Source organism: Euphorbia lathyris, chromosome 1, assembly GCF_963576675.1.
Source record: "Euphorbia lathyris chromosome 1, ddEupLath1.1, whole genome shotgun sequence".
Classification (NCBI taxonomy): domain Eukaryota; kingdom Viridiplantae; phylum Streptophyta; class Magnoliopsida; order Malpighiales; family Euphorbiaceae; genus Euphorbia; species Euphorbia lathyris.
The window spans coordinates 82,887,513-82,909,527 of record NC_088910.1 but is presented as its reverse complement, the minus strand read 5'-3'; the positions used below and the strand labels follow the sequence as shown (position 1 = coordinate 82,909,527).

Sequence of the window (22,015 nt, the reverse complement as noted above, 5' to 3'; positions counted from 1 at the left end):
TGAGTTGCGTTTTGATCATAACGACAGCGTTTTGCACACGCGGGCCGAGTTGACTTGATCTGTTTGACTTGGGCCTTGACTTCCGTATGGGCCTTGGGCTTTTTATTCTTTATGTCTTATAAACAATTTTAACTCAACATTGAACAAACACATTAGTATAATAAATCAAAGCATTTAAACTTAGTGTGTTTAGAATATATTTAATTTTACTTAAATAATTTTGTCAAATCAAAATCATGTGGAAAGGTGTTTCAACACGGATGAGTGTCGCGACTGGAGGTAGGGGTGTTCAAAAACCGAACCGAACCGAAATAACCGACCGAACCGATGAATTTCAGTTTTTCGGTTCGGTTTTTGGTCTATTAGGTTCGGTTTCAGTTTTAAATATTTAACAATATCGGTAATATCGGTCGGTTCGATTTTTATGATAAAATAACCGAATTAACCGAACCGACCGAAATAGAGATTAATTAGATATATAATTTAGGTAGAGACTTTATATGACCTAGACTTTGCATTTTCCTCCGACCATCCAAAGAACGTAACTATTTATAATTTTTTTTATCAATGTTAAGTCTAATACATTAATATTGTTCTACTAAGAAAAAGACATTAATACTGTTCAAACATTGCACTAATACTGATCAAATCAATAACATTAGTGCAAATTATGGTTGCAATGCGAATTGTGGTCGTAGAAGGTTTGTAATTACATTTTAATAAAGTTTTATTTTTAATTTTCAAACTTTGCATAAATTTTATGTTGTATACTACTCAACTTGCGTAACTATTTTTTAGACTTTAGATTAAACTAAATTAATTAAAACTTATAAATATTAATTTATTTTTTATTTTAATTAGTTATCATGTGTTAAAACCGAAAACCGAACCGAACCGACCGAAATAATCAGTTTGGTTCGGTTCGGTTTACTAATATTATTCGGTTAGGTTCGGTTCTCATTTTAGGTGTTATTCGGTTTTCAGTAATTTCGGGTCGGTTCGGTTTTTAGACCGAACCGACCGATGAACACCCCTAACTGGAGGGAGACGCACCAATTGTTGATGGACGATGGTTTGATCCCTAATCCAGACATTGTGCCTTGAGTATGAGTTTTGGCTTTTGGTAGTAATGCCTTGTGTTTTGTCCAAGGTTTACGTAAGCGGTTTCTTGTGGTGTCTTCATGTTTTTTTGTATTGTATTGATTGAAGTTTTAGTGTGAAAGCTTGCTTCTTCGTTGTTGTGTAATTGATATTATTATTAGAAATGACAACGTGTGATTGTTAGATTTTAATGCGATTTCCTTGAAATAGTTTGATCAAAACAACAATATGTCATTGTTTGATTTTAATGTGATTGCTTTGAAATAATTCGATTAAAATGACACTATGTGATTGTTAGATTTTAATATGATTGTCTTGAAATAAATCGATTAAAATGACAATATGTGATTGTTCGCTTTTAATGTGATTGCCTTGAAATAATTCGATTAAAATGACAATATGTGATTGTTTGATTTTAATGTGATTGCCTTGAAATAAATCGATTAAAATGACAATATGTGATTGTTCGATTTTAATGAGATTGCCTTGAAATAATTCAATTAAAATGACAATATGTGATTGTTCCATTTTAATGCGGTTGCCTTCAAATAAATCGATTAGAACGACAATATGTGATTGTTCAATTTTAATGTGATTACCTTGAAATAATTCAATTAAAATGACGATATGTGATTGTTCGATTTTAATGTAATTGATATGTAGAAGTTCGATTAAAACGACACTATTTGATTGCTTTGAAATCAATACGAGATAGTACGATTAAAACGAGCTGGATTTATTGTTGATAATATTTCCGAAGTGTTTGTACATTCCAATAGTTGTTTAGTGGTTCGCCCGACAGATGGGTCAACTTGTATGCTCCATTATAAAGGTATGTTACGACCTAATAGGGGCCTTCCTGGTTTTGACCAAGTTTGCCTTTAGCCAAAGGTGATTGGGATGCTGCATCGTCTCTCAAGACTAAGTCTCCAACTATGAAGCTTTGTGGCTAGAGGCGTTTGTTGTGGTACCGGGCTACCGCTTATTTGTGAGAGGTAATGGTGAGGAGTGCATTGAGCCGATCTTCCTCTAGTCTGTCTTGAGCATCCGCTAAGGCTTCCTCATTTGTGTTTTCATTGAAGTCAAGTATTCGGGGGGACTAGAGGATGACCTTTACTAGTGCCATTGCCTCCGCCCCGTATGTTAGAAAAAAAAGGGTTTTCATGTGGCTGAACGTGGGGTTGTCCGGTAAGATCAAAAGACGACTGATAGGTGGTCCGGCTAGGACAGGCCTTTATCATACAATTGTGCCTTGATGCCTCGGAGGAGTGTGCGGTTAGTGACCTCCGTGAGACTGTTGCTTTGTGTGGGCGACTAATGTAAAATGATTACGAATCCCCCATTGAGAGCAGGATTCCTGAAGGAGGCGCAATCGAATTGCCTTCAGTTGTCTATGATGAAAGAATGGGGTATGCCGAAATGGTGTATGATAGTTTTGTGTATGAAGGAAATACCATTGTCGGATGTGATTTTTACGATGGCCTCGGCTTCCGCCCACTTGGTGAAATGGTCAATGGCCACGATGACAAAACGCCTCTGCCCGGTTGCTAGAGGAAAATAGTCGAGGATGTCGATGCCCCATACTGTGAAGGGCCATGGTGTGATGATGCCCTTGAACGAAGCTCTGGACGAGTGGTTTTTTTGTGCATGCATTTGGCAAGCTTGACAGCTCCTGAAAAATTTATTGGCGCCTGCATCCATAAATTGCCAAAAGAGGCCCTATAGGCGTGCTTTTCTAGTGATGGATCGCGCCCCTTGGTGTGATCCGCAGACGCCTTGACGGATTTCTTTGAGGCATTGGTCGCATTCCTCTTCTGAAATGCATTTGAGCCATGGGATTACAGAAGCATTGCGGTATAGGATGCATTCTCTTAGTGCATATCTCCATGCCCTGCGGATGACAAGAGTGGCCTCATTCTAATCCTCCGAAAGTGTCCCATTTTCGAGGAACTGAATGATCGGCCTTCTCCAACCACCAAGAGATGCATCCATGTCGTTGATCTAGAAGATGGTTTGGTTATGGATGGCTGGTACGGAGGCCACTTTGATAAGTATGTGGGGTTGCTCGAGTGTTCCCCGACCGCTGGTGCTGTGATGGCGTCAGCCTCCTCGTTTTCTTTGTTAGGTATCAAGAAAATATCGAACTTTACTCCTTTCTCTATGAGTGAGAGAATGATCTTTGGCTTTTGCAAGGTATTGGGCCACGACCGAGTCTTTGGCTTTGTACGGGCCGTTAATATGGAAGACGGCTAGCTTAGAGTCGCATTAGATGGTTAGATGTACGTGAACAATAAGCTTAGCAATTTTTAGTGCGGTCAGGATGGCCTCATACTCAGCCTGGTTGTTCGTTGTTGTGAACTTGAGCCCAGCATAGCTGAGGTGGAAAAATTCAGGTCCGCGAATGGCAATTTCCATAGAAAATTCCTTGGTGTGTCTGAGAACATTCTTAAAATACTTCCAGGAATGAGGCATTTTGTCAATTATTATAGCAATATTGATCATTAAGAGGTCCACCTTCTGAGATAATTTCGTGTGCAATTTTTTGGAGTCATGAGATTGAACCTCCATTGATTTTTCATCAGTAATCTGAAATTTGAGGTAGTTGCTAACAACATATTTTCTCAATCTAGCCTCCTTTTTGTCATACTTCCTTTGCAAAACATTCATACCTCTTTGGCAGATTTTTATTCCTCATTGTAGTAATCATATAGTTCATTTGTCAAACCATTCAGAATGTAGTTCTTACACAAAAAGTCGATCTTTGTCCATCTTTCAGCAGGATGAAGCTCTGCCTGGGTAGCTTTTTCAGGAACAGCAGCCTTCTCAGAGGTAAGAACAGAAGCAACTCTTTTCGTGGTAAGGGAGAACAACATTTTCTATCTCCACCTTTGAAAGTGAGCTCCCTCGAACCGGAATGGCTTGTTGATTTCGGACAGCTCATTAGATTGTTCGGTAGCCATAGCAGTAGTGAATCGTCTTAAAATTGTTGGAACAGGAAAAGCACAAGAATTGCTGAACAAAATAATAGGCAGAGTCGCAGACTGTGTCGTTTTTTTAAGACGTTCGCGGAACTGCCAGAAAGTGCAGGCAGATCAATTTCTGGTCGCCTTCAAGATAAAACAACCCACTCGTAATACGAGTTCGTATTGCACAGTACGAACTCGGTTCTGTCTAACTCTAATTTGCTCAGTTCAAAATTTACAGGAAGTGTTATTTTCTGTCTACTAAAATGAAAATCACAACAGGTATTTATAGAGTAAAATAGAGTTATTGTGCTCTGATTTGTGGAGAATAAAAAGGGAGAAAAATCAGAGAAGTGGTGAACTGGAAATACTGGTTTCAGAAAGACCAAATAAAAAAAAAAGACATTTGAGAAGTAGAAAAAAATTAATTAATAAAAAATTAATTCTGAATTTAAATAAAATAATAATAAAAAATATGATTATTTTTTTCAATAAAAAATAAAAAAATATGGAGTCCACACCACACCAACTCGGCTCGGACGACGGTGTGCGTGTGGTGGTCAAGCATTAAGTAAGTCATCACTCTTCCACAAAAGTAGGTACCCCTTGAGTACATCCAAGTGTGTAAGGACTTTCTTTATAAATATCACCAATGTGATTTCTAAGTAATGTTGGATGTCTTAGGCCCTGTTCTTTATTACTTAATTTCAGTAACAATCAGTTCAGTTCAGTTCAGTTCAATTCAGTATTCAGTTTCAGTATTCAATAATTTATTATATATTTATTATAATTATTATATATTATTATTATTTATATATAATTTATTATTATTATCATTATTTATTTATAATTTCAGCAATTTATTATAATTATTATAATTTATTATATATTATTATTATTATCATTATTTATCAGTTCAGTTTTTTTCAGTAATAAAGAACAGAGCCTTACTCTTTTAAATCCCTTTGAAGATAAATATTTGAGCTTTTTTCATAAATTCAAATTGGACCAAGTGACCTAGTCCAACAGTTTTACCAAACAAACTTACATAAAAAAAAAGCTAGTCAAATCAGTTAACCGATAATGTTATCAGCTAATATCTATTTGACAAACAATGTCGAATTAAAATTGGATTATTATTCTGTATTGAATATTTATAAAAGTGTGAAACCAAACCCATGAAATTGATTGAGTGTCCGTTTGTTTCCATTTTTCGAACTGCTTTTTTTTTCAATACTAAACATTAGATAGAAAGTGTTTGGTAAAATTATGAAACACTTGCTTTCTACAGAAAAAACAACTAATATTTACTGCTTATCAGCAACAGCAAACAACACCACCAAACAACAAACAGTAACAGCTGGAACAAACAGCTCGTGAGTCATATAATATATGCTTTCCGTCCACTCCCAGAGTTGAAAAGCTAACACTTCAATCTATAAGCAAAATCGTCACCTTTCCAAAACTCAAAACAAACAAATTACTTACTTTGTCTCTTTTAAGTTTAGAAATTAGGGTTTGGAGGCTAAAAAAACATACAAAAGAATTTATAGAGTGCAAACACATATTATTGAAAATGTGCTAACTTGTACATATAAAGAGAGACTGAATAAAAATATACAAACTTGTACAGAATTCGTTGGTGTGTTTTTTTTTTTGTATAAATTATAATAATTTCATTCCTTCCTTTATAGATGAAGCCTCGTGCCAATGTTTAATTTCTCGCAATTATATGAAAGAAAAGAAAAGAGGTGAAGATGCAGTCTGTCTGTCGGCATAGTTTTGGACAAATAACAATGACCCTACACATTCACTTAATGAATGACAGCCTACCAAATCATTTTTGTGTGTATTTATTCTAGCATGTTGCTAGATCCACCTGCATATATATTACTATATCTATATCTATTCACATTTTATAACCTTGCTTTTTCTGAATTTTTTTTTCTTTTTTATAAATCAAATTTACCAACTGCATAAATTTTGTATCGAAATCTCGAAACGTGTTAGCTAAAGAAAATGATTGCTGAAAAATGTAAACTAAGCATTTGGAAATTATGGAAAAATAAATAATAATTCTCTGCATGGAAATTATTAAAAAGTAAAATTACAAAAATAATCCTACACAAAGATGTTATTTGATCACTCATGCCTCAGATACTAAAATTTAAAATATAGTGGAAATAAAAACCCTCAATCTGTGATTATTATTTGAAAAATAATTTCAGGAAGAAAAAGGAGAAAAATAGAAGAAGAAATAGTAAAATAAATTCTATAAATGGGACAGAGGGAGCCACATTGGGCCAAAATTTCCAAGTAGAAAATAAGGAAAATTCATTGATTCTTCTTCTTTTGGATAATAATTGCGGCTCAGAAAATATTAAAATGGTGTCATGACCCAATAAAACATTATTTTTTTTTATGCCTATAAAAACATATTTAGAGGTAAAAAAAATACCACAATGACCAATCCGTGAAAACGTGAGTTTTTTTTTTCAAATCAACCCAAAATTACAAGGGGCAAATGTTTGGGATAGATGAAGGATTAAATAGATCATTAAACCGTCAAATATTTGTACCCCAAATGTCGGCACAAGATAACTATACCATATGCTTGAAAAGGAGGTCTCTGTGAAATCAGACAAAGTAATTTGGCCTACTTACCTCTTTTTCTACTTTTTTTCGAATTAGAAGAATCGTTTCTGTTTGCTGCATCAGCATTATTTATTGGAAAAGAAAGAACTGGGGAAAAAGACACTGAATTTTCACTTAAAATTTTTCGAAGCAGCCAGATTACAAGAGGTACATCTTACTATTTCAAAATAAAGATATGGATACACAAATCTTCTTAAAAATTCAACTACCCAGTCCAATATTGAAATGACAACCTAATACTTCAATTTCTTTTTTAAAAACCAATCTATGCATAAAAATGGCTCACTGTGAAGTCGTTTTATGTACAGTTTTTAACTCTTTGGTTGCTAATAGTCATCTTTTCCAGGCTTCGATCTGATGCAGAAATTCCAGGCTAACAAGGCTGCCCCTACTGCAGGCTCTACCTGATGTTTAATAAAAAGATAACCACATGTAAACAATTCCAACACACCACCAGAAAAAACATTAACTCATAATTTCATGTTTTACGTGTGTATCAGTTGGGGATGCATTGTGCAGAAGTTGTTATTTCTCTTCAGGATTAGTTCCTACAATCTTTTGAGAAATTTCTTCAATTAATTTATGTTGCCCTTTTTTCTAAACCTCCTTACACTCTCAACTATTTTTGATAAACAATATACACAGAAGTCCTACAACAGAATATATTTGCAGGGTTCTGAGTTGCATTTATCATGGTCTACAATTTTGCAGGTGCAGACTTGCATCTATCATGGTATTTAATTTTCAGGGAACTATTTAAATCAACTTAGATGCAATTATAACTGTCCATTATGTTTGTTTTAGAGCCATTTATTTGGTGCATCACAATTAACAAACATCACTTCAACTTTATGGGCATATAGGTACCTATATTGAGCGTCACAAAACATGACATCCACCCTCCAGTGTTCATGATATGTCCTATTGTTAATATAGATTTATGTTCTGGAGATTCTACTTCTCACTAATCATGCAACAACAACTTCTATGCAGCTCCCTTTATGTCTCGATTCCTCGTTGCATATACTTCCCCTTATTTCTCATTAAGAGTCTTAAATACTAGTATGTATCTAGTGTGCCTGTAATCCTAATCATCATAATTCATAACTAAATCTTTCAATCTGTAAACAGAAAGTGCAGTGTCATGGGTTCTAAAAAGCAAGGCCTAGGACAATTGGTTCCACTGTGTCGCTCAGAGAGTTACTAGAAATCAGTCTAAAGTGCAGTATAGTATGGTATGGTTACCTTGGGCCGAATTGAGACAGCCCCAGGGTAGTCTCTGGAGATGCAGTTTATAACCTCTTTTCCTATATCCCACCTCTTATTTGCTTCAAGAACACCGCCAACCATGACAAGGGGAAAAGAAGAGTTTCCATCTGCAACAGCATTTATTGCATAATAAAAAGACATCGAAACTTCACAAAGAAATACGGAAAAGCCAGGCATAAAAGGCTATCTATTCATAATCACTTGCAAGCACCATGTGGTTGTGGCTCCATAGAAAATATGGTTCTAAACAACTTAATTCGACAGTATGGTTCCATGGGAAATTGGTTTTAAACAACTTTAATTCTCGGAATTTTCCATTTTGAGGTCCTGTACTTTCATACGAGACACTTATGTTACTAAAGGGCAAAGTTCAGGAACTTTTATGGCCGATTTTGAAGTTCAAGGGCCATAAGAAAGGCCAAAGTTGAGGGGCCATGTGTGTAATTTACTATAATATTCTATGTAAGGTTATAGTTGACATGTGCTTCCAAGGATTATGGGTGGTTGACTAGATTGGACTAAGTAAATGGTTTGTAAATTTTTGTTGAAAGTAAAGGACCTCAAAATGGAAAGTTTAGAACCATATTTCCCATGGAACCACACTTTCGATTTTCCAAATTACAATTTTCGGAGCTTTTTCTCTCCTAACCAAACAATACCTAAATAACCTCAAAACCAAAAAGTTCAAGAATTAAAGTTGCTTAGAATATCTTTAATCAAAAAAAGATTGCATCCACATTAACCAACTTTACTACATGCAATAAAATACCAATTATTAGTTCATTAACTAGCATAATTGAGTTGCTTTTTCATCTGAGTTGTTTTTTCATCACAGAGAACTGAAAGGTCATATATCAGTTTTTCTTTTATACAAGTAAAAGCCATGGACATAGCCTCTCGCAATCCCATCCAAGTGTGGAAAATCAGATATTTTTCAACAATCTAGAACAACTATTCATCCTAATGCTGGTTAATGGTGGGTTAAATGCACCATTGGTCACTGAACTTACATGGCTGTCTTAAAATGGTCACTCAACTTCAATTTGTCTCAATAAAATCACTCAACTTTGAGTTTTGTCTCAATTAGGTCACTCTTCCGATTTCAGTGGTAAAAGGCATCGAAATAATGCCATGGCTGACACGTCAACATGAGCCAACTCAGATCTCTGATCAAAACGAAAGAGATAACCAGGTGGCACATACGTTGATGTCATGTGTGGTTTCGGTCAAAGATTTGAGTTGACTCATGCTGTCATGTCACCTATGTCATCATTATGATGTTTTTTAATCACAAAAATCGTTAGAGTGACCTAATTGAGACAACTCAAAGTTGAGTGATTTTATTGAGACAAATTGAAGTTGAGTGACCATTTTGAGATAACCATATAAGTTCAGTGACCAATGGTGCATTTAACCCGGTTAATGGTTTAAGTTCACAGCTGCAGTATCAAAAGGATACCAACATACTACTTTCAGGTTTGATGTCTATAAAACAAGTGAAGAATAAGTAGCATCTCGTGGTCAACAGCGATAATGGAACTTTAACTCTATTTCATTTAATACTGAAAGAACCAAATAAAGGTATTTATCTGTTTTTATTTCAACATGAATTGACATACCTTTACCACACAAGCCGAGTCTTTGTACAACAGCTTTCACACTTAAAGCTAACTCTTGAACTGAATCTTGCAATATTCTATTTGCTACTTCATCACCTGCCTCTGCACACGATACAACCACAGGAACAAGAGCTGCAATACGAGCCCAAGACGGATCTGCATATGCCCACCTATATTCCAAAAGAGAAAACCCAATATTTTATTCAAGTAAAACTCTTATCTAAACATAATTATTTGTTTTTTATCCAAATTTTTTTGGTATCTAAACATATATTATTAAAACAAATATAAAAAAATAAAAAGGTCAAACTAGAGTAATACTTGAATGCATATGAGAAACAAGAGATGGATATTATATTGATAAAATGATACTTATCAAAATAATACATTAATAAATTGAGAACAACATATAAAAAACAATAATAATATTAATAATAACCATTTAATTTTTTATTGATGGAAAAAAAAAATGAAAGTCAGAATTACCAAAATAAGTAATAATACTAGCCTGAACAATCTTGAAGTGAGTGTCTATTTGGCCTAGATTTGAAGATATAAATCATAAACCAAATACACACAACACCCATTCAACTGAAATATCAACAATCTCTGTGAGGCAAAATGGAGCAGCAAAAGGCAAGCTTGCCATGTCAACAAAGAAAGACCCAACTCCCACTCCCTTAAAACTGGTAAAAGATTATGAAGGAAGAAATGCAACCCTTGATTAATGCAGATGGTCCTTAGTGCCAAAACCACAAAATTGCAATTTGGTTGCAAAAAGAAGGTATTTTGAATGCAACAAAAGCCTGATGGAACAGTTGAATAGCACAAAGCTTGATTTGTGGCAAAAGGTTAAAAATAATGAGATGGTCTTGACTACAAGACTAGGAGAAATTTTCAGTCTACATTCAAATTTACAATTTCATTCATATTGCGTGGACACAATATTTGTAAAATCATCGCTATAAAATTCATACTAGATGCTTGTTTTTGGACACAAGCAATAAGCCAAACACCGTTCAATTTTCATATTGCTTGGACACAATATTTGTAAAGTCATCACTATAAAATTCATACTAGATGCTTGTTTTTGGTCACAAGCAATAAGCCAAACACCGTTCAATTTATTATCCTCAACATCTGAATTTACTGTCAGAACACTTAGCCAACTTTGATATTCTCTCAATTTTGAAACAGCTTTGACACCCAAGTATACTTATTTCAATGTAGATACTTGAATAAGATACTGCAAGACGAGAATGCAGGATGCAATAGAGTTTTCAAAGTGTCAACAACTCCAATGTTATCCAACACATATGGTGAACTATTTGAAAATGTTGAATGGCAAGACAGACTGTTAGTGGACTCCAATGTGCAAATACTACTAAGCTGGATATTAGTTTAGCGAAACACTATTTCTACTCCATTCCTGACAGCATTTGATTTTCTGATCAACATTCCAAAAATGGCTTAATTTATACTTAGGCAAGAATTTATCTCATGACAAACCATGAGACAGCCCAATATAGCTCATTTATCCACTAAGAGCAAACAGAAGGCTGCAGCTAACTCCACTGCTTAAATGTTATGGCCACCATTTTTATGCTACCAGCTGCACATATCACTCCTCTCTCCTCCATTCTCTGATAACATAATATTAGTGGTGTCTAACTTGCAATCCTATCTTTCATCCATGAATCAAGCACATTGAAATACAATACTTCTAAAAATGGATGTAATCATTCCAAAAGAGGTTTTATCATATACTAGCTAAACTATGTTGCCCAGACACGGTTTCCAACACGGATACAGACGCGGGAAACATCATTTCTATAAAGCATAGGATACATAAAAGTGGGGGAAAACGTGTAAATATTAAAAATATTGGGCACATTTATAAATATTAAAAATATACTTTTATATTTGAATTTTTGTAATATAACTAAATAAATACCTATAAAAGAAATTAAAAAACTCTTATCTAAACATAATTATTAAAACACAGAGAAAGGATTTGAGTTTGCAAAACACTCTAAATTTCAGAGAGAGATTTTAGTTTGTGATTCGTGAAGGAGATTACGACATATTTATAGAGATTGAGAAGTTTGAGAGTCAGTTTGGTTCCTATTAGGAGTCGCATTGCAACCTTTCGTCTCTCTACAACTGCTCTCTGTCCTTTCGTCTATCTGCAACTGCTCTTTGTTTCTCTCTGTTTTTGTCTCTGAAACGAAACCGCAGTCCATTTTTTTCTCAAAAACACGTTTTCCAAGCGGAATCGTGTATCTAAGTTCCCAATATTATGGAAAAGATCCCGAAACGTATCATACCCGCGTGTCGGAAACCTGAAACGCCTATAAGTTCACGTTTCCATGCTTCATAGTAGAGAAACAATGTCCTCAATTTGTTTAAAGAAAAGAGCTAATATGAGTTGCAAGCATACTACCTATATATGTACGTCCTAGAACACATACCCAATAACACTCATAAAGTTAACACTCATAAGTGTAAGTCTTAGAACATACCCAATAAGTTCATCTGGAGAAAAGAGCTAATATGAGTTGCAAGCATACTACCTATATATGTACGTCCTAGAACACATACCCAATAACACTCATAAAGTTAACACTCATAAGTGTAAGTCTTAGAACATACCCAATAAGTTCATCTGGAGAAAATAGACCAAGTGTATGCAAAATTCTAGATGTGAGACTCGTTTGTGGGCCACGACCATCATGAGCCCTTATAACTGCTGTTAATGCTTGTGCAGCTATTCCGTATCCGCTGCAAAAGAAAGATTTGGTATAAACTATAACACCCCACTTAGAATGAACTCAAAAAGTAAAATTCATTTATAAATAAAATGAATTCTATAAATGAGTTCCTATTTTTGGTATGAGATAACTAAAACAAAAAATGATTTTACAAATTTATGCTTGGAATGAAATTACATTTGTTCTTATTTCCTAAACTATTCTCATTGATATTATATATATATATATATATATATATTGATTTTATATATATATATATATATATAGGGTATATAATATATTAATCTCTATATCGTTACTTAACACACTGTTAAGTCCTCGTATTTTCAATAATATATTACAAGGTCCTTAACTTTCTATTCAACTGTTTAGTCTCCCAATCCATTTAAATGACTGATTTGCCCTTTTCTTATTAAAGGTAAATTGTACTTTTGATACCTAAACTTTAACATGTTTAAACTTTGATACCTGAAATTTATCTTTACACTTAAAAACTATTATTTTAAGTATTAAAAAAATACACTTCTATATTTTTAATTTTTCTCAAAGAGAAAAAAATGTTCTCGCCATGTCTTTCTCTTTCCTCTCCCCTCTCCTTTCTAATTTTAGTAAAAAATATATAATTCAAATACTTTAGTATATAAAAAATAAAAATATAAAAGTGTATTTTTAATATTTAAAGTTTTTAAGTGAAAAATAAATTTCAGATATCAAAGTGTAGACATGCTAAAATTCAGGTACCAAAAATATAATTTACCCCTAACAAGTAAAGGATAAATCAGTAATTTAAATGTATAGAAGGACTAAAATGTTGAATAGAAAGTTAAGGACCTTGTCATGTATTATTGAAAATATGAGGACTAAATAATGTATTAGGCAACAATGTAGGGACTAATAAATTATTTACCCATATATATATATATATATATATATATATATATCGCAGGTGAAAGAACAAGTGCTTGATATTCCATAAATGTGAATTCTCCAACAAAGTTCATTTTTTCATATCATTACAAGAAGCCTCAATTTTACATAAACATACTAAATTGACATTAGTGTATTTTTGGACTAGAACTTATGTGTCAAACCATTTGGACATATCTGCTTTTACCAATGTTGGGGTCCTTTCATCTACTAAACGATGATGTTGCTAAAAGTTTCATATGCTTTTATAGTGCATTTAAAAATTATAACGCTGACTTCAAAAAAGAAAAACAAGAATATAACCCTAAGGAACTTTTACATGTGGAACCATTGTACCTATGAACTATTCAATTACAGCCCTAATGAATGAAGTTTGTTATTGAAGAACTCTAATAATAAAACAAAAAGAAGAATGGAACTAAAAGAGCTTTGATGGAATTTTCTTATATATATTCCTACTTACCAATTAAACGTTGTTGTCGTGTGACCAAGAGGTCACGGGTTCGGGTCTTAGGAGCGGCCTCTTGCCAAATAAATTGGCAGGGGAAGGCATGCCCCCAGTACACCCTTGTGGTGGGACCCCTCCCCGGACCCTCGCTTAGCGAGGACGCGTAGTGCACCGGAAGATGTCATATTCCTACTTACCAATGAATTGTTTTCCCTTTTCCTTAATTGTCACGACAATGGGAAAAAGCAAGCACAAGAGTTATGATGGAACTGAAACATCATACCCTTCAATAATTTGTATTATTGTATTTTGATTTTCAAGATTCTCTCACATCACGTCTAACAATCTTTTTCTGTAAGGCTTCACTTAGAATGAATGGATTACTTCAGTTTGAGTAATCCATTCATGGTATTGCATATGCTTTAAACAAATTCCACCAAAAACTCTGAAATTTGAAAATGAATTTCACATTTTTAAAAAAGGAAAATTTTAAGATGATACTATCATCTTCAAATCCTAATTTTATTATGTATTGTTTCTCCCATATAATTTATTTCTTTTTATTTCATTCTTTTCAACGTTGGTTCTCAGCAACCAATTAATTTATTTCTTTATTCATTCAATTATTTAGCTTTTAGTGTTTTTAACTATTGTGAAGTATGAGATGAGGAAATGAAGGAATTATTTGATTGGAGCAACTTACAAAAGCTTTTCTTTCTTCATCCAATGCATAAAATTATACCATTGCATCCATGGAGCAGATAGAGACAGTAATAAAACTAAACTCAAAGAATATACCTTCCCCAGTCACCTAAGATGGGTCCTGCACCTGCGGCCCGCGCTTTTCTGCCATCTTCAGTGAATCCATAAGCAATGGTACCTGTACCAGCAATCAAAACACAGCCATGAAGCTTTCCCATTGTACCGCTTGCCAATGCTGCCACAGCATCATTTTGAACATATAGCATCACGTGACTGGGGAATATATCCCTGCATGAAATAAGATACAGCAAAACTAAGTTATAAATTTATTTGAATAAAAAACAGCATAAAAAAGGGCATGATTGAAAATCTGTTAGAAATCTCAGATTCAAAAAAAAATGACAACACCGAATTAGGACAGAAAATGAAGTTTATTAATGAACTTTCTCAGCTGAGAATAATGCTATAATGCAAGAGCTAGGAAATAAGTATGCAAACTAGAATAAGACCAATGAAATCTCACTTCCTACGACTGAGTCCTCCACATCGTAATGAAGAGCCAAACAGTGAAAACAAAGTCGAATTGAGAGCCCCTTCCCCAGCCAACAAACCCTTCTAATATTGTTTTCCCAATTTCCACCCTACCCTCATAATGAACCCAACATAACTTTTTCCCCCTACAGCCAGCTCGCAACTACCTGATAGAGAATGACCTAGCCTATTAGGAGGAATGTTCTAGAAGGGGTGAGCTGTATAGGATAGGGGGTATTTCGGGTATAGGCCATTAGTTTCTAGGGGGAAATAGTTTAGGAAGAAGGGGAGAATATTTTGGGTAATCTTTGGCTGTTGTTGCAGAGCTTCTACTTAGTAGAGAGGGATTTCTCTTGTATATTGCCATTTCTGTGTTGAGTTTCTATCATTGGTCAGACCAATTGATAGAAACCAAACACAGAAATGCCAATAGAATATAGTAATAGATCAAGTTGCAACACAGCAGTAGATTGAAATATAGAAGGAACACAAAGATGAACACAGATAAATGGATTGAGCTAACCCTCTAATCCCCACAAGAGAAATCTCCCTCTCTACTAAGTAGAGCCCCTGCAACAGCAGCCAAAGATTACCCAAAATATTCTCCCCCTCTTCCTAAACTATTTTTCCCTCAATACTAATGGCTTATACCCGAAATACCCCCTACCCTATTCAGATCACCCCTTCTAGAACATTCCTCTAATAGGCTAGACCATTCTCCATCACTACCCTTCTCCATATCTCCCTCCCCTACCATTTTTACCTTTTTCCCTCATAGAATACACTCTCCATAAATTAGGCCCATCAGAAGAATCATCAAGTAATTGTTGAGTCACATTAGAATTCCTATAAAGTACACAAAACAAGGAAGTCTTCAAAATTCCATACACCTTTTCCGTTATAACTCTTTCTTAAACTACGCTATTCAAGTTTCCAAGTCCGATTCATCATATGCCAACTAAATCAAACTTGAAAAATAACTTGTTGTTTTCTGTTATGATTTATTTAGGATCACGGCTGACAATCAGTTCCACGTTGATAATACAACAACAACAACAACAACAACAAAGCCTTAGTCCCGAAATGATTCGGGATCGGCTAACATGAACCATCATATAAAACCGTGAAATCAAGTCGTGTCAGCGACACAAATTCTCTCCCTCCACTCTTTCCTATCCACTACCATATTTTCCTCAATCCCCAATACACAATCAGTTCCACGTTAAAACCGTGAAATCAAGTCGTGTCAGCGACACAAATTCTCTCCCTCCACTACCATATTTTCCTCAATCCCCAATACACAATCAGTTCCACGTTGATAGACAAACAAAACGTTATCACCTGATTAGTTTTCTTCCTTTCCGTGCTGACTTATGCATTGTTTGAAGGCAATTTTTTCTTTCTACTGTTTGTGTCCACGGTTCTAATCTCCTAACTTGTTTGTGCTTTGGTTAAGCATATATTATAAGTGAATCTATCAAGTCCGAGCCTATGCAATCTTTAGTTAGTAAACTAAATGATGCATAATCACTCAATTTTCTGTGATTTGAGCTTTCAAATTGGCAAGGGCTGAGTTATCATACCACACCCATTCTGTAAGCATTTTTCTGCTGTAATACAATTGTTGTGCCTTCAAAAAGTTCAATATCACAATTCAATCCAACAAATGTAATATGAAAGCAAATTAGATTTTGGTAATTCTTCTTCACTGTCGGTATATGCTAATAGAACGTAAGGTTAAGCAGAAGCTCAGGTCCTGCAGGACCGACTACCTTGCTATAGGGAAATATGTATCACTTTCAAATACTGGTTTAATCACACAAAAACATGGGAGAGCAAGTTAATCACCACAGAAGCAAGGGTAGAAGATTGAAATGTATACGAGCAACAGATATATTCGCGATTACATCTTTTGGTATAAGGAAAATTAGCTCAAAAAATGAGAACGTAAAGATGAAAAAAGAAAATATTAAACAAGAATGTGGTAGTCATTAAGGATAAACTGGAGACAGATTGAGACCAGTTAAACATCTCATCAAACAGTGGTGAATAATGGAAGATTAAGCATGTCTAAGCTACGGAACCAAAGAAGACCATAGGTAAGCAAGGATGAGACCTTGTAATGTAAAGTGATGAAGTGAACAAGAAAAATTTAGGCATAAACAAACCAATATGAAGGAAATTATTGTTATAAAAGAATAGAATAAATGAAATTGGAAATAAGGCAAAATTAAGTTGAGTTTAATAGCATTTTTCTTTCACAAGTATAAAAAAAAAGGGCGGCCCGGTCGCATTACGCGTCCCCGCTGAGCGAGGGTCCGGGGAGGGGTCCCACCACAAGGGTGTATTGGGGGCAAGCCTTCCCTTGCCAATTTAATTGGCAAGAGGCCGCTCCTAAGACTCGAACCCGTGACCTCTGGTCACACGGCAACAACGTTTTACCGTTGCGCCAAGGCTCGCCCTTTTCTTTCACAAGTATCAACACCAAAATTTCCAATATTATTGGTGAAAAAGTTTCATTGGTCTGATTATGGAGCACAAAATTCTTTGGATATGTTCTGCTTGAGGTGGCTTCACCTCTTTGTTTGGAGCATGATGTTATGATTTTTGACATGGCTAACATATGCAGCTTTAAAACCATTTTTTTTTTAATATGGCGACGTTAAGATCATTACCATCAGGATTAAGGGATTACAGACTGTCACAGAAATGAAGGAAGTCCAAAAGTTTCCATTAGAGAAAGTTGTGCCAACGTACGCATTAAACATTTACGAAGCTTCAGTACGTCATAATCTAAGCGGCACTAGTACTAGTATTCACGTGTCTATACCATAATGTAAATAGTATGTCAAAATTGACTAGATTTGACAGTGAATATAAAAAGCAAACCTAAGCCAATCTAATATTCTTTGCTCATCTGTTGGATGATTAACGCCAGAAACTGCAAGACAAACAGCTTGAACTGCAGAACGATTGGAACCTGATTTTGAAAGAGCATCTGCCATAACTTGCTCCAATGTTTCTCTAGCAGCAGTTTCTGCAACAACCCAACCAAATACAAAAGAGTGATAACCAAAATTTGACTCTTCCCTTCAATGTCCTGATACGAAGACGATGAACATATAACAATGTAGACGGTTTCCCCTTATCTTATATCTCAAAAAGAAAAATCAAACAAATGCCATTGCCAGATAAAAAAGAATTGAAAATTGAAGAAAGAGAGAAAGACAACTGACCTCCAACGCTATTGTGATTAGAGCAGCCGGCGACGGCACGAGCAAGAACAGGGAGCGGGTCGGGAAGAGGGTTGGAAAAGGGAAGAATTGGCATACATATACATACGGTAGAAGTAGTTCCTCCGTCCAATCCTAAAATGACCGGCCTGTTGCCGGTGACAGAAACTTCGTGCTCGAAATCCCAGATTTCTCCATTTCTATAGCGCTTCATCAGAGTCGTATACTACCAATCAAATCGCAGCAGAGAAAGAGAGAGAGGGAGGGACAGTGACAAGGAGAGACACAAAACATCCAAAATGGTAAATATAAAGAGGGATGGGATGATCCTATTTCCGAAAAATATAATATTTCTCGTATTCGGACGGCAATTATCCGCCAAAAGCTAGCTGCTAAATTGGAATGGAAGCTCCCACCTGCAAATTCACTTTAATTTTTCCCGTTGAAGTTCTGACCCAATTGCACCATTTACATAATAACCAGTTTGGGTCCACCTTCATCGTCTTCGGTTTGGATTGAGGGTAAATGAAGTTTACAATATAGGAAGTTAAGATTAATGCATAGGTGGCTCCTGAATTTTACTTAAAAAAAAAAAACAAATGTAGCTAAAAGGAGTTCTTACATTAAGTAATGGGTTTTTCAGTCACTCGGAGCACATGTGTGGTCATACGTAATAATTAAAATATAGTCTTGATTACATGTACTTTAATAAGCATGTAGAATTTGTTCATTCACCGTTAGATCTACGCTTATTAGAATCGTAAGCTGAAGATTCAAAACATCCTGAGACTTAGATTTAATAAGCCTATATCTAAATATGTATAGAATGTTCGATGTTTCTAATAATTTGACGGCTAAAAGATATCACATCTAACTATTTTGATAATTGATTATTTATTAGTATATTATAGTTTTTATTATTATTATTTTTAATAATAGTGTCAGGATTATTATAAAAAAATTCTTATTTTTTGACATTATTTTTAATATAATATATAAAAAAATAAAAGATACACATCAAAAAATAATTATTTTTAAAATAAAATACTCATATTTTATATTTAATTTATTTATATAAATAAATACTACCATTAATAGATTTTTCATAATTTCAATATGCTTGAATTACGATTTTTATTGGAAGAAGTGTCAAATCCATGAATAAAAAAAATAAAACGAATGATTATAATTTGATTCTAAAAATTGTATGAGACTGCATATAATATATTTATATATCAAACACACATCGATATAACCTATTTAAAAAGTTACATCAAGAGACAATAAATGAACAGAATATGACGACTTATTAAATAATTTTCATTTAAAATAAATAAAAATTATAGATTATATTATAAGAGTGAAGAACAAAACTAATACATAATCAAAATTAGTCGATAAGGACTTTGGTTTTCGGTGATTTATGAATATAATGGTGGAATAATATCATGCTTTTATGTATAGGTTTATTTGTGACTTTTATATTTTCTTTACTTTGTGTTTTTTCATCTTCTTGTAACTCTTACTTTATTTTATTACTTTAATTAATGGGTTAGTAATTGACAATAAAATAATGTGTTAATGTATATTGTTATTTTATTCTCTTTGCTCTTAGAGGGCCAACTCATCCAAAAAGTATCTAAAATACTTCTTCTAAATTCTCTCTGCTTCCGCTATTATATATATATATATATATTTTTTTTTTTTTGACAAAAGGTAAGAAGTTTTTATTAAGAATCAGAAGCAAGAACAGAACATGCACATGGGGGAGGCTCTGAAAGCCAGACCTTCCTAACAGTGTCAGTTGTAACTGCACGGGCTAAAAAATGAGCAACTCAATTTGTTGTTTTACGAATAAATGAAATAGACACAGTAGCAATTTCCTTGATTAGGTGTTTGCAGTCTTCAATTATGAGATCGAAAGTCGAATTGCCACTAATTTCTCGCTGGATAGCATACACTAGTAGTTGGAAATCCGATTCAATTAACACGTTCTGCTTTTCGGACTTTTTAAGCCAACTCAGCGCTTCCCGACATGAGATTGCCTCAACCAGAAATGGATCTAAATTACAGTGAATGACTCCATTACCCGCAGCTTGGAAGTCTCCTACACTGTCCCGCAGCACAAATCCGTACCCAGCGATCCCCAAGTTAGAGAAGACAGCCCCATCAAAATTTAATTTAGACATACCAGGGGGAGGCTTGCACCATTTCTGACCGCTGACCGGCGTTGGGCTTCCGGCACCTTGCTACCGTGTTTGTGCAGCTTTCCAACTTGTGAAGAATTGCATTGCAGATGTGAAGAGATCAGCCGGCGTCATAACCTGATGGTTTCATACTTTATTATTTCGATTGATCCACAAGAACCAACAACAGATCGCTGCACTGTCTGCTTCCTCCGGATAATGTTGAAGCAGCTCCGCCCAAAAGTGTTTGAACGATACACATCTGTTGCCAAGAACAGAAAAACGCATCAGACCCCAAAGATGTCGAGCTTGTCTGTAGTTAATGAGAGCGTGAAACTCATCCTCTTCCGCTTCCTCACACATCGGACAACAATTGATAATTGGAACCCTTCGGGCTGCCAGCGCTTTCAGCGATGGGAGGCAACCAGCCAGTGTCCGCCACAGCAGGTTCTTCACTTTTGGAGGAACTTTGAGAGCCCAAACCGACCCCCAATTTACTTCGTTTGCTTTCGCTGTCAGGCTAATACCAAAATGATCATTCCAGAGACGTCTGTACAAGCTTTTGATGCAAAATCTTCCGCTATTATATATAGTATAGATAGATTGAGTCATAAGTCTAATCAAATACTACGATTAATCGGACCAGATTACTTAATAAATAAATAAATAATATTTTTATATATAATTAGATGGGGGATAAGTGAAAACATTTTCCTATAAATAAATTATTTATGTAAAAACACTCATTAATAATATTATTGTAAATATTTTTCCGGTGGTAAGGACCTTTCCGATCTCCTTCTCATATTCTCGAACTCTTTCTCTTATTTTCAATCTCCTTCTTCGTTTTTCTTCTTCTTTTTTTCATCCTCTTCTATTCTTTCTGTTTCTTTTATTTATTTCTTCTCCCTGATGGTTTTATTTCGATTCAGATATATCAAAATTGATTACCGGTGAACAGTGGCAAAAGACAGAAGCGAATAACAAAATCTGAATCATTCATGATGTTGCGCATATTCTGGATTCTATCTATTTCAATATCATGCATAAAACTTTTTAGAATACGTGTTGCGACATATAGAACATATGTAAGATTGTTTAGAACATTTTACTTAATTTTTTAAAACACAAACTATAAGATATAGAACATATACTCCAACATAGTTCTGTTATGCATATGTTCTAAAACTAATGTCTTATGTTCTAAAATTAATGTCTTATGTTCTCAAAGCATATTTCTAAAAAGTCATTAGAGTTCATGCATAAAACTTTTTAGAACACATACTATAAAATTTAGAACATATGTAACATTATTTAGAACATAGACTATACAGTATAGAACACATACTCCAACATATGTTCTAAAACAAATGTTTTATCTTCTAAAACTAATATCTTATGTTGTAAAACTAATTATTTCGAACATTTTCTTTAACTTTTTAGAATACATACTATAAAATATAGAACAAATACTTCATTATATGTTCTAAAACTAATCTCTTATGTTCTACAATAATATCATTAATAAGTGTTTTCACATAAGAATCATTCTCACATAAGAAAAGTGTTCTCACCTGAGCCCTCCCCTATATAATTATTTATTCAAATTA

General features: G+C 34.4%; 1 protein-coding gene across 1 annotated transcript; it reads right to left on the bottom strand.

The window, feature by feature from the left end:
* Positions 1–6,807: 6,807 nt before the first annotated feature.
* On the bottom strand, positions 6,808–18,721 carry LOC136203790 (uncharacterized). The gene is made up of 7 exons (XM_065995020.1): positions 18,223–18,721; positions 17,876–18,023; positions 14,552–14,743; positions 12,260–12,388; positions 9,608–9,777; positions 7,965–8,095; positions 6,808–7,123 (listed from the first exon to the last, which is right to left on the bottom strand). The coding sequence occupies exons 1-7, from the start codon at positions 18,431–18,433 to the stop codon at positions 7,046–7,048; spliced, it is 1,059 nt and encodes a 352-aa protein (XP_065851092.1). The 5' UTR covers positions 18,434–18,721; the 3' UTR covers positions 6,808–7,045.
* Between the last annotated feature and the right edge of the window lie 3,294 nt (positions 18,722–22,015).